The sequence below is a fragment of the Podarcis cretensis genome, assembly GCF_951804945.1.
Source record: "Podarcis cretensis genome assembly, chromosome: 9".
NCBI lineage: Eukaryota > Metazoa > Chordata > Lepidosauria > Squamata > Lacertidae > Podarcis > Podarcis cretensis.
In genome coordinates this window covers 29,885,838-29,898,489 of record NC_137178.1, presented here as the reverse complement: position 1 = coordinate 29,898,489, position 12,652 = coordinate 29,885,838, and the positions used below count along the sequence as shown (strand labels likewise).

General features: G+C 40.8%; 1 protein-coding gene across 1 annotated transcript in view; it reads left to right on the top strand.

Moving 5' to 3' along the window:
- The first annotated feature begins 1,654 nt into the window (after window positions 1-1,654).
- The window catches only part of TNIP3 (TNFAIP3 interacting protein 3), a 65,315-nt gene continuing 54,317 nt past the window's right edge, over window positions 1,655-12,652 (top strand). Inside the window, exon 1 of the mRNA XM_079990569.1 lies at window positions 1,655-1,714. Within this exon, the coding sequence (XP_079846695.1) occupies window positions 1,683-1,714 (32 nt within the window). The 5' untranslated portion in view covers window positions 1,655-1,682. The remainder of the gene's footprint in view (window positions 1,715-12,652) is intronic.

Here is a 12,652-nt window from a genome sequence, read left to right as displayed (position 1 = left end):
TGTGCAAATATACACTGATACCAGGGCCATTCCAGAGTGGGGTCCAAGGCAAATCACACTGTGTACCTCCCCATGCATTCATCTCCACCCCCCACCGCCACCTCTACTATCCCTCATCCTTTTCATGGCAATGGTGGTGATGCAACTTACTTTCTGTTGTGTTATTTTGGGGAACACACACAACTTTAGTAATTCTGGCCTCTGTTCTCCCTATTTACATTTTGTGCACTGCTTTAGCTGAGGCAGTTCTACCAAGGCCTTCTGCTTCACCTCTCCATGGCTTGATCTAGGAAGAAAGGCAGTGGAGGGTCTCATCATGTGGGTGGGAGGCAGCCGGGCTGGCCAGGCAGCATGGCACAGATCCCAAGGTGGCTGCCCCTATTTGCTTCCCCAGGAATGGATGGGGATGGTAGAGCAGAAGGTTCTCTCCCTCAGTGCAGTACAAAATTATGTCGCAAGAAGGTAGAAAAAGATTACAACTGTATTATCCCCTCATCACACATTTTTAATCCCAGTTCCTTTCATCACTGTTTTGATTGAGAAGTGGTGCAATTTAATGTGATTTTGCACTAAGCTTTCAAGGCAATATTCCTCACTGGGGATGAGACGGTGTTCACATCAAATGCGCCAGTAGGATAACAAGACCAGACGAGATGTACTTTAGACATGCACAGGAAGACTTTAAAAGCAGAACCCTGTATAGAAGAGTTATTCTGGCTTGAAAAGTATATGTACATCTTACTAACAATCTTGTGATCTAGTTGTTTATCATTCTCTTGTTATTGTGGCAGTAGCAGGATTGCCTTTTTGTCTTCTTCTTTGACTTTTAAAGTCCTGAAAAAAACCTTGAAAAAAAACCCATGTCTTTCAAACAAAATTTAAAAAATCCTTCCAGTAGCACTTTAGAGACCAACTAAGTATGTTATTGGTATGAACTTTCATGTGCACGCACACTTCTTCAAATACCAATAACAAACTTAGTTGGTCTCTAAGGTGCTACTGGGAGGAATTTTTTTATTTTGTTTCGACTATGGCAGACCAACATGTCTACCTACCTGTACCTATGTCTATCTAACGTTAGCACTAATCTCAGGTTTCTTACCAGGGCAAGGCAGTTTGAGCATATAACACCAATCATGGCCTGGCTGCACTGGCTGCAGATTAGTTTCTGGACCCAATTCAAAGTGTTGGTTTTGACCTATAAAGGCTTAAATGGCTCAGGACTTCAATAATTCAAGGACTGCCTCTCCCTATGTGAACCAAAACAGATCCTGCAATCATCGTTGGGGGCCCTTCTTCATTTGTCTCCCCCCCCCCCATGAGAAGTCCGAAAGGTGGCAACACAAGAATGGGCCTTTTCTGTGGTGGCTCCCCATTTGTGGAATGCACTCCCTGGAGAGGCTGGCTTGGTGCCAGCATTATATATCGTTAGGCACCAGGCCTTGGGCTAATTAAACAATATATGAACTTTTAAACTGTGTTTGGGGGGGTAGTGTTTTTGTTTATTACTATGTTAGATACTTTTTGTGTTGTTATATTGTAAACCACCATGCGATTCTCAGATGAATGGCAGTATAGAAAGTAAGTAAGTAAGTAAGTAAGTAAGTAAGTAAGTAAGTAAATCCTCTCCCCTCTTTTTTAATTATTAGAGTGACCAGGAAGGCTCTTGGAAGTTTCTTGATATGCATACCGGTCATCCATTGGATTCAGAAAGGTATTAACAGTTCTATACATTTTACTTTGCTTTTCGGTGAAGACTTGTGATACCTCAAATAAACTGAAACTGCTCTATCTTTTCTTTTTTTTTAAATAGTAATCATTCTATTATGGCTCAAGCTGGCAAATATTCTAAAGCCTGAACTATCAGATGTTAGTGAAACTAGATTAACTGCAACAGGTGCCAAGAAATGGGTGGATTCTGCACAATCTATCAGTGAAATAAAAGAAAAACAAAACAAATGTAAGGGTGTGATTGAAAGACACCAGTTCCTGATTTATCAGCTTCCGAGACTGCAGTGCACAAAGCACGTGTGCCAGTGTGCTTAATCCTGTCTATTCACATTTGAAGTGACATGTAGCCTGATCCCGGGCAAGTTTTCTTGGTGTTAGCCTCCACTGAACTCAGTGGGATTTTATTCCAAAATAGCTTTGTGCAAGATTACAGCCTAAGTGATGTTCATCAGATTATATATTTGAGATACATGGGCATGTGAGATTTGAACCAATTGTCAAGGTGACTTCATAGCAGGGGGCTCCTCATTGGATGAGGAGCTTCAAATCACAGCACAGAAGCAGATCACTTTTTGGGTTTCCCCTCCATCTTAGTTTTCCATTATCTGTGAACAGATTCTCTTCCCTGACTGCTTTCATCATATATAGAGATCTGAAGCAGCTCTAATTTGCTTGTTTAGATATCTGCATTAGTGATTTGATTTTTCCACACTCCTGAATACTTAACACCTCATTGGCCTGGCAAAATTCAGCCCCCATCAGTTAGCACCTCTCAAGAAGACTTTCAGGAAACATTCATAATTCGTTTTGTAGCTTAAGATGAGAGCAGGAGGTAATTATTTTGGTTGGGCATAGTTGTTTCTGACTGGCTTATTCACTGTGAATTATGACTATTTTAGTCATAATAGTCATAATTCTGTAAAACAGATCATAAACAAGGCAAAAAATTATGTTTATTTATGTTTATTATTTTATTAGAATCATTTACCATACCTTTCTGCTAATACAGCAGTCAAGGCACCAACCACCACATTATTAATTTTAAAAACAATAAAAAATAAATAAGAGAGGCAACATTCATGTTATTGTGAAATTATCATCCCTGCTGGAAATAACAAATGTCAGGTGGTATTGTGAACATGTGCCCTGCCTCTAAAGTATCATGAGGGAGAAGAAAACTGTTCTACGTTGCATTGCCTTAAGTTGTGATGGAGATATAAACTCACTCCAAGAACATGTATTAATACCCATTTATTTATTTTTTAAAAATCTAGAAAAATGTTAAAAAAGGTATTTCAGAATAAACTCAACATATTCCGGCAAAGGTCAGCCAGAGAAGATTAAAAATAGCTTCTAAAACTGATAAAAACAAGAGAGATCAAGAAGGAAGAGTCCTTGCAGACCACAATGCAGGAATCTCCCTACTGTGGTATGAACTGTCTATCACCACTCCTGTAGAAACTTCAGATAAAGGCCAAGGCTTAGACTGCATAGAGATTCCCATTAACTCTGCATTCATTGCACTTCACTGCTGTTTTGGGAAAGCAGTGCACACAGGACACTAGCCATCATCTATATTAATCCTATGTATTCTAGCCTGTCATCTCTTATGATCTCCCAGCCTCAAAGTAGTCCAATGTAGTCCTTTTCTTGCTCTTCTGTGCATAGTTCCTTTAGATGGCAGGAGCCACAGCAGCTATAGCAACAGTCGGCATGTACTAATAAATGTGCACAAATGAAGGCTATTCCTTTTGGCTGGAAAAATGCAGCTCTCAGTGTCTCAGAATTCAATACACCTTGGTTATTTGCCACTGTCCCCAGGCCACAGCAGGGGGAAAAGCTTGTTGGCTCCTACTATTATCTATTATTATTATTATTATTATTATTATTATTATTATTATTTTCTATACCACCTTTCATCTGAGGATCACAGGGCAGTTTAGATTATAAAAACCACAAAAAACAACATAGTAACAAACAAAAACAATAGCCCCTTCCCCACAGTTAAAAAGGCCATAGGTTGTTTAATTAGCTAAAGGCCTGGGAGAGGAGGCATGTTTTTGCCCGGTGCCTAAAGATATGTAATGAAGGCACCAAGAAAGCTTCCCTGGGGAGAGCATTCCACAAGCAGGGAGCAACCACAGAAAACGCTTGGTCTTGTGTTGCCACCCTCCAGACCTTTTGTGATGAAGGCACACAAAGAAAAGCTTCGAATGATGATTGCAGGGTCCAGGTGGGTTCATATGGAGAGAGGCGGTCCTTGAGGTATTGCAGTCCTGAGCTGTTTAAAGCTTTATAGGGCAAAACCAGAACTTTGAATTGGGCCTGGAAACTAACTGGCAACTAGTACAGCTGGGCCAGGATTGGTGCTATATGCTCAAACTGGCAAGGAAATAGGCCACTGAATTCTGCACCAGCTGAATTTTCTGAACCATCAGCAGCCCCACGTATAACACATTGCAGTAATCTAACATAGAGGTTACCAAGGCATAAACAGAATTTAGGCTATGGAAACCATATATTTCCATGAAAAGCATGTTTTCTTTTGTTGTTAGTCATATGGCTCTTGAAAATTTAGCCGAAGCTATTAGGAAACAACTGGTTCAGTCCATATTAACAGCACTGTTCTATTCCAAATGTGTCATTTCACAGCTAAACAGCTGCTGACGATTAACTGTTCTTTAAAAGCATCATTCCTTTTTTCATAAGGGGAACAGAAGCATGGAGGCGTTTATAGGGTTGAAACAGGGTTGAATGAAACCTGCACTTATTTTCTTTTTGTTGTGCAGATCATATTCTTAATTGTCACCCTACTTCTCCAAGCAGTGAGACGTTCTAGGGGTACAGCATTTGGTTTCCTTTCCAAGGAGGCCACTGGAAGCTTATGGACATTTGCAGTATTTGCACTTGTTTACAGATATACAGGTTGAGTCTAGGTGGAGGAACACAGCCTAGAAGCTTTGACATCCAGCCAAAGGCTACTAAAACAGCTAGCACCCAAAAATGCTGTTAGCTTACAGATTCCAAAATATAGCTCTCTGCCTTTATCCGCCTCTCTCAAACTTCAGTCTGTTTCCTTCCAGACAGGCTGAGTACACACAATAATTTAAAGCACATCCCGTGTTTAAGAATTGTGGTAACTGTACTTCACCCCTCACAGAGCTACAATTCACAGCACCCTTAATAAACTACAGTTCCCAGGATTCTTTGTGTGTGTGTGGAGAGGTGGGTTTTAAATGTATGGAGTGTTCACAGCCATAGAAGCACCTTGTCCCCTCTCCCTGGCTGGATTTGAAGCAGGAGATCTGGATCAGCCATCTTTTCTGACCATCACCTAGCTTCTTGGGTTATTTTAGCTTCCATGGGGACACATCACAGCACTATCAACAATATTTGGTCAGTTCTAAGAAAATCAGCAACACAGACACAACTGTTCTCTGCTGCTCTAGTAGACAGGAGTAGGCCTAGGCTGTGTACACATTTAAAGCACATTCCTTCTCTGCAATAATTATTGGCACTGTAGTTTATGTTTCACAGCGTTACAATTCCTAGAAACCCTTAACAAGCTACCGTGTCCAGAATTCTTAGAGGGAGAGAATGTGCTTAGAATGCGCTTTAAAGGCATAGTAGGAAGTAGCCCTAAAGGGCTTACATTACAGGAGGGTTGATGTTGGTTGAACACTAGGAGCAACTTTTTGATGGGAAGTGCAGTCCAACATTGGAAGCAATCACCTAGGGAGATGGCGGGTGAGCTATCTGCTACTGGATGGCTTCAAGCAGGCTGAATAGCCATCTGTTGAGGAAGCTCTAGTTCTGGATTTCCTGTCTCAAACAAGGGGTTGGACTAGAATGGCTTACAATTCTTCAAGGCAGGCAACCACAAATCTGTTTTGTTCTATGTCCCACCACCACCACTGTAATAACAGCTTCAAGAATCCTTTGCCTGAAATACCCACCCACAGTGACAAAAGCATGTGTCAGGCCCCTTGTCTCTGGAATTCATTTCCTCTCAAGATGAGACACAGTTAGGGTGGGTAAGGCTGTATGCCCTCTTTAGAAGCCCTTGTTCATCATTAAACCTTGTGGTACTTCATGAGTGAGCTGATCACAAGGGTGGCACAGAACAAGTTTTTCCCATTTCCTATTTGAACAGAGCTGTCTCTATGCAACCAAGCTCCATTTATATCCCACCTTTTCTCCAGAGTGTGTAAGATGGCATATACAGTCTACCTCCATTTTGTCTTCCCAGGAACCAGGGCAGAAAAGTGGGTATTGTGAGCAGTGGTCAGATTCTAGAAGGCTAGGGCTCATTCTCTCATGTGGAAACCCTTTACCCTTATCCTAGGCATGTAGGACCTCTGCATATTTACCCAGTGGTAAAGTAACTCAATGGTTACTGTGGTTTTATAATTTGTTGGAAGCTGCCCAGTGCTGCTGCTGCTGCTGCTTCTTCTTCTTCTTCTTCTTCTTCTTCTTCTTCTTCTTCTTCTTCTTCTTCTTATTCTTATATTACACCCCTCCCTATATTCTTACTTAATATGTTCCAGAATTAAAACCTTGCTTTGAAAATTGATATTGAAGCTAACCCCAGATGAGTCATGTCACCAGTTAAGTCCTGGCAGGGGGCACAGTCCAAATACAGTGAGCAATCGTTCTCTGCCTTAAGGATGTTATCAAAATTAAGTAGCGGGGAGAAATCTATAAAGATAACTTAGTCCATTGCACTTCAAATCATGGGTAGGTTATGGTTATGATTACAATTACAATTAGGTTGTGTTCTCCAAATTAAGGTGGGCTATGTTAGTAGCAGCAGCACTATACAGTGGTACCTCAGGTTACATACGCTTCAGGTTACAGACTTCGTTAACCCAGAAATAATGCTTCAGGTTAAGAACTTTGCTTCAGGATGAGAACAGAAATTGTGCTCCAGCGGAATGGCAGCAGGAGGAGGCCCCATTAGCTAAAGTGGTGCTTCAGGTTAAGAACAGTTTCAGGTTAAGTACGGTCCTCCGGAACGAAATAAGTACTTAACCCGAGGTACCACTGTACTCAGCTTATTCCTATTTGTTTTTGGGAGGAGGAGAAAGCCAGAGAGAAAACAAGGGTGGGGGACGAGAGAGAGAACGAGAGAGAGAGAGAGAGAGAGAGAGAGAGAGAGAGAGAAATGACTCATATTGTAAAACAAAAATAAAACTGTCCATTTTTTCAATTTGGGACTAAAGGTGGGTGGAAGTCTATTGGCTTTAACCAGAGCACTTGCAAGATTTTCTGCACTCAGCAGTCTTAACAGATGAATTTAGGTTGTTTGGATAGCTAAAGATAAAAATTCTATTTTGCCATTAATCTGCAGGAAAATGTCATTGTTTCTTTGGTTCAGTCATACAGCTGCACCTTTGTGGTGTAGCAGTTTGAAATGTAACTTCAGTTATACACCCCTGGATATTCTTGCCACTTCTCTTGCAATGTTGCTGTCAACTCTTCTTATCTCAGTGCAGATCTGAGGTTTAGATTCCAGTTCACACGTTTCTCCGTGCAGGCAAGCACACACTCAGGTGGAGGTAGGGCTGTACCCAGATGCCTGCCTTTGCCTGAAGTGATAATGTCAGGTTGTAACAGTATTACTCAGATGGAGGTTGCAACTTTAATAAGCAGCCACTGTGGGAAATCACCTTCCTAGAGTGGAACTGTGTACACACTGTGACATGCATGTTTTATAAAAGGGACAAACTCCTTAATTCAGATTTATAATATTTTCAGCGAATAAAAATCTGTATCACTCCTGGCAATAACATTTCCTGTTACCTTTCTTGTTGATAAAGACAGCCAATGTATGCACCTGGCAGCAGTAACAGTGGCCTGCGTTGTTTTATTGCTTGTTGTGCTGGCCTTTCTAAGCAGCTGAGAGCTAAGACTCATGACCTCCCAGATGTAAGAAACTGGTCACTTGTCTTCTGTGCCATTGCCAGAACAACCTCAAATTTACTTGCAGATGAGTCAATGAAGAGATTTCTAATATATTTGCAAATACATGTCCAAGTAAGCCCATTGATCTCAGTGGGACATTCATCTTTATACGTTTGCACTGGATTGCACCTTTACTAGCTCTGACCTGCACAGGCTGCCATGGCTTTTCCTCTGCATCTGCCAAAAAGTACCATGTGGCAGGCAGACGGGCTTTCCCCTGCACTTGTGACACAGACACAGGGACTTAGAGTGCTCCAAGATGTCCACTTAGTACTGTAAATGTTGAGACCTTGCAAATGGGTCAGTTGCAATATTTTAATTTTTCCTTAACTTTTCACATTTCTCTCAGACAAGGGCACACAGCAATGTAGGAAGCTGTGTTATTCCAAGTAGTCTGTTGGTCCATCTAGCTCTGTATTGTCTATATCCAGGCCAGCTGTCTACCAGCTCCATCTGGTATGCAGGGTGAGACCCTACCTGCCTGTGGACTGTCTCGCCAGAGTGGTGCATGCTCTAGTTATCTCCCACTTAGACTACTGCAATGTGCTCTCCGTGGGGCTACTTTTGAAGGTGACCCAGAAACTACAACTAATCCAGAATGCGGCAGCTAGGCTGGTGACTGGGGGCGGCCACTGAGACTACATAACACCAGTCTTGAAAGACCTACATTGGCAACTGTTAGAACCTAAGACTAAGATACTTTCAAGAATGTACAACTTGCTGTTAAAATGGAACACACAAGATGAAATGGTTAAATCGGCTATGATAAAGTGGGCACAGGATATAGGGCATAATATCATGTTTGAGGACTGGGAAAGGTTGTGGACCAACGGGCTGAACTTCACTGCATGTAATGCTTTGAAGGAAAATGTAATGAAAATGATATATAGATGGTACATGACCCCAGTTAAACTTGCCAAAATATACCATTTGTCTGATAACAAATGTTGGAAATGTAAAGAAAATGATGGAACATTCTTTCACCTCTGGTGGACTTGCCCGAGAGTGAAGGCCTTTTGGGAAATGATATATAATGAGTTGAAAAAGGTATTTAAGTATACCTTCACTAAGAAACCAGAGGGCCTTCCTTTTGGGTATTGTCGACCAGAAGGTGTTAAAGAAGGACCGAACATTTTTTATGTATGCAACAACGGCAGCAAGGATACTCATCGCTAAGCACTGGAAAACTCAAGATCTACCCACACTGGAAGAGTGGCAGATGCAACTGATAGACTATATGGAATTAGCCGAAATGACTGGCAGAATCCGAGACCTGGGAGAAGAGAAGGTTGAAGAAGATTGGAAGAAATTCAAGACTTATTTAAAAAAGCATTGTAATTTGGTTGAATGTTAAGATGGAGGCTAGATCATAAATAATTGACCACCACTAAATTAGATGCAATTAGGATGATAAGTGAGATTGAGGGAAAACTTTAAACCTTTGGGAGAACCATTAGATTATATTCTAAATGAATGGGACATAAGAATGTAAACAGGATGATAAATTGCGGGGAAGAATTGACAAAGATGCAAGTGGGAGTGGAAGACGTGAGGGAGTCCAAAGAAGCTAAGAAATTATGTCATGATATATGTTACACTGTTTATTATATTTGCATTTATGTTTAAATTTTTTAATAAAAATTGATTTTTTAAAAAAAGAAAGACCTACATTGGCTCCCAGTACGTTTCTGAGCACAATTCAAAGTGTTGGTGTTGACCTTTAAAGCCCTAAATGGCCTTGGCCCAGTATACCTAAAGGAGTGTCTCCACCCCCATCGTTCAACCCGGACACTGAGGTCCAGTGCTGAGGGCCTTCTGGCGGTTCCCTCACTGTGCCAGAACCAGGGAACCAGGGAGAGGGCCTTCTCGGTAGTGGCACCCACCCTGTGGAATGCCCTCCCACCAGACTTCAAAGAGATAAACAACTACCTGACATTTAGAAGGCATCTGAAGGCAGCCCTGTTCAGGAAAGTTTTTAATGTGTAACATTTTAATTTATTTTTAATCTTTGTTGGAATACACCCAGAGTGGCTGGGGAAACACAGCCAGATGGGTGGGGTACAAATAATAATAATAATAATAATAATAATAATAATAATAATAATAATAATAATTACAGGGCTGGTGCTACGATTAGGCCATTTAAGGCAACCACCTGTGATGCAGACCTCAGAGGAGTGCAGTACTGACCTCTGAGGAGCCCATTTTTATACATATTAGTTTTTTGTTATATCGTAAATTTCTGATAATATTTTACTTTTATTGTATATTTTGAAAAAGTTGTTTCATTTTTTTGGGAAGTAATTCATACATTAGAATTTTTTGAGGGATGTGTGTGTGTGTGTGTGTGTAAGTAGTGTAAGTAGTTAGTCTTGCCCGGGGCACAGAATAGTCTGGCACCAGCATTGACTGTCTACATTGATTGGCAGTGGCTCCTACATTGCAGGGGGTTGAACTACATGATCCTCAGGTTACCTTCCAACTCCTCAATTCTATGATTCTTCAGGGTTTCAGGCAGGGAGTATGTCCCAGACCTGCCCGGGGAAGGTGGAGATTGAATTTAAAAATTCAGATTAAATGAGTGAAAAATGCAGGCTGGTATTCTGATGTCAGTGGTGCTATATGGATTTTCCAAAAACCTGTATGCATGAGGACTACTGATCCCATTTGGAAACATATGAACATGCAGAGAAGCATGCATAAGATTGGGATGTTAGGGGGAAAAAACCTTGTTTGTTTTTGGGGTGACAATCACTTCCAAAGTTCCTCTCTTTCATGGCTGATTTTTCCAAAATAGAAAATGCTATGTAGTTTTGTTCCACCCACCCTTGTAATTCCAGTGTTTGAAACTAACGGTTGCATAACAAGCACAAAGTAAGAGGTGAAGCTTACTGTAATAACTGCATTTGAGAGAAGCTTCACCTATAAAATTTTGACTAGTCATGCAGCTGTTACAAGCAGAGGAGCCCAGCTAGAAAAAAGTTGCAACTCAAATACTGCACAATTGTCCAAAGGCTTTTAAGAAATATTTTCAATTGCACTGAAAGTCGGGCCCCTGCCTTTAGAAAAGAATATGTTCTCATATCCCCAGACAGAAACCATCTTTGAATTTTTTGATGAATATAGACTTTGGTTATCTAGTCACAAACATAATGAAGCAGAAATCTGCTCACAGCAATTGAGAGGCAAATACTTTTGTTTTTGAATTCACCTTAGAATGTATTTAAATAATAGTTTGGTTGTTTAGGTAAAGTGCTTTCCTGACTAAATTGTGAGTGCCCTCTAGACTTTAAAAATAAGTACTGCAGTATTGTTTTTACATATACAGTGGTACCTCTGGTTCCGAACTTAATTCGTTCCACAGGTCCGTTCTTAACCTGAAACCGTTCTTAACCTGAGGTACCACTTTAGCTAATGGGGCCTCCTGCTGCTGTTGTGCCGCCGCTGCATGATTTCTGTTCTCATCCTGAGGTAAAGTTCTTAACCTGAGGTACTACTTCTGGGTTAGCGGAGTCTGTAACCCAAGATGTTTGTGACCCGAGGAACCGCTGTACATTTCATTAAAGAAAACTTAGAGACTAAGAACAGCTTCACACATGTTCTGTTACTTGCCCAGAAAATGTTTCTGCATAGCTAACTGTATAAAATCCATATGCCTGGTAGTCAGCTGTGGCTATCTATATGTAGGCTTCGTGTTGCTTCTTACAAGGAAGTACCTTCCCTGCAGAAAAAACGTGTTATCTGAATTGATCTTAACTGATTTGCCGAAACATGGAATGGTGCAAACAACTGTAGTTTTCTTAGAAAGCTTTTTTACAAAAGCTTTTTAGATAACTTTTTCCCCTCAACTGACCTTCCAGGACTGATATTTCTTAGGTGGGTGATGGTCAGATGTTCTTTTGTAATTTTTTTTTTTAATGGGAGAGTTGCAGAGTACTAGTTATAAGGTTTTTTTTAAAAAATGTATTCTTCTTTTCTTATGATTTATTTATTTTTAGTTTAAGTTACTTTGGATGGACATTTGCCCAGAAAAGCAGCTTAAAAATATTTTAAATTGTAATTAAAAATGTGTTGCATGTCTAAGTCACTGGTTTTCTCTATGTAAAAAAAGAGGTCTCTGGGAGAGCATAGGCAGCATAGGCAGCATAGGCAGTAGTGGTTCTAACAGATCCATTGGTCTGTCAGGCATCTCTTTAGATCACCCATCACAAATCTTTTACCCGCTAGAGGTTTGGACAACAGCTGCAGCCAGCATAGTAGGATTTTCTTCTATTTTTGTCCCATGTTAGAAAACTGTTTTCAAGCCATTGTGCCCCACACATTGTTTTGCTGGTGGTTCTGACACGATTCAAAAAGTTCAGGACTGTCTAGTAAAGGAAATGATTTACATATATATTTGCTAAGGCAGAAGTCCTTAAAATGTTACCTGGAGAAGGAAAGGAATATTTCCTGGTTGAGAAGGTGTTACGTAATTCAAACCTTTACAAGGCAGAGTGGGAATTTCCTGGATTGCACCTGTTAAATTAAGTAATCAGGAAAGTAAATGAAGTGTCATCCCTACTTGCAAACTGGACTCCAACCTCCTTTATCGAGAAAGCCTTTTTAATCATTCTTTCAGATTGGATGAAAAAGTTCTTAGCTGCACATCCCCTCCCCAGGAGTGATCACATGAAAGGGCATGGCCCTTTAAAATGCTGGCCTTCCTCTGTGGCATATGCCCAGTCCTCTAGACTTCAGCGGTATGGCAATCTCATCTCATAACTTGTCCTTTCTTCGGTCTTTGTTGGTGCAATTTATGTGCCCTACCCCAAATCTCTCCAAATCTCTCCTCTTTGTTACTCATTGTTTTTATCTGGGAACGTCCACATATTCGTCGTGGAGTTGCTTGCTCCTGTTGAAAGATAGGTGGGCATGCACAGTTTTGAGACACTAGCCTGTTATTTTGCTTTGTTTTGCC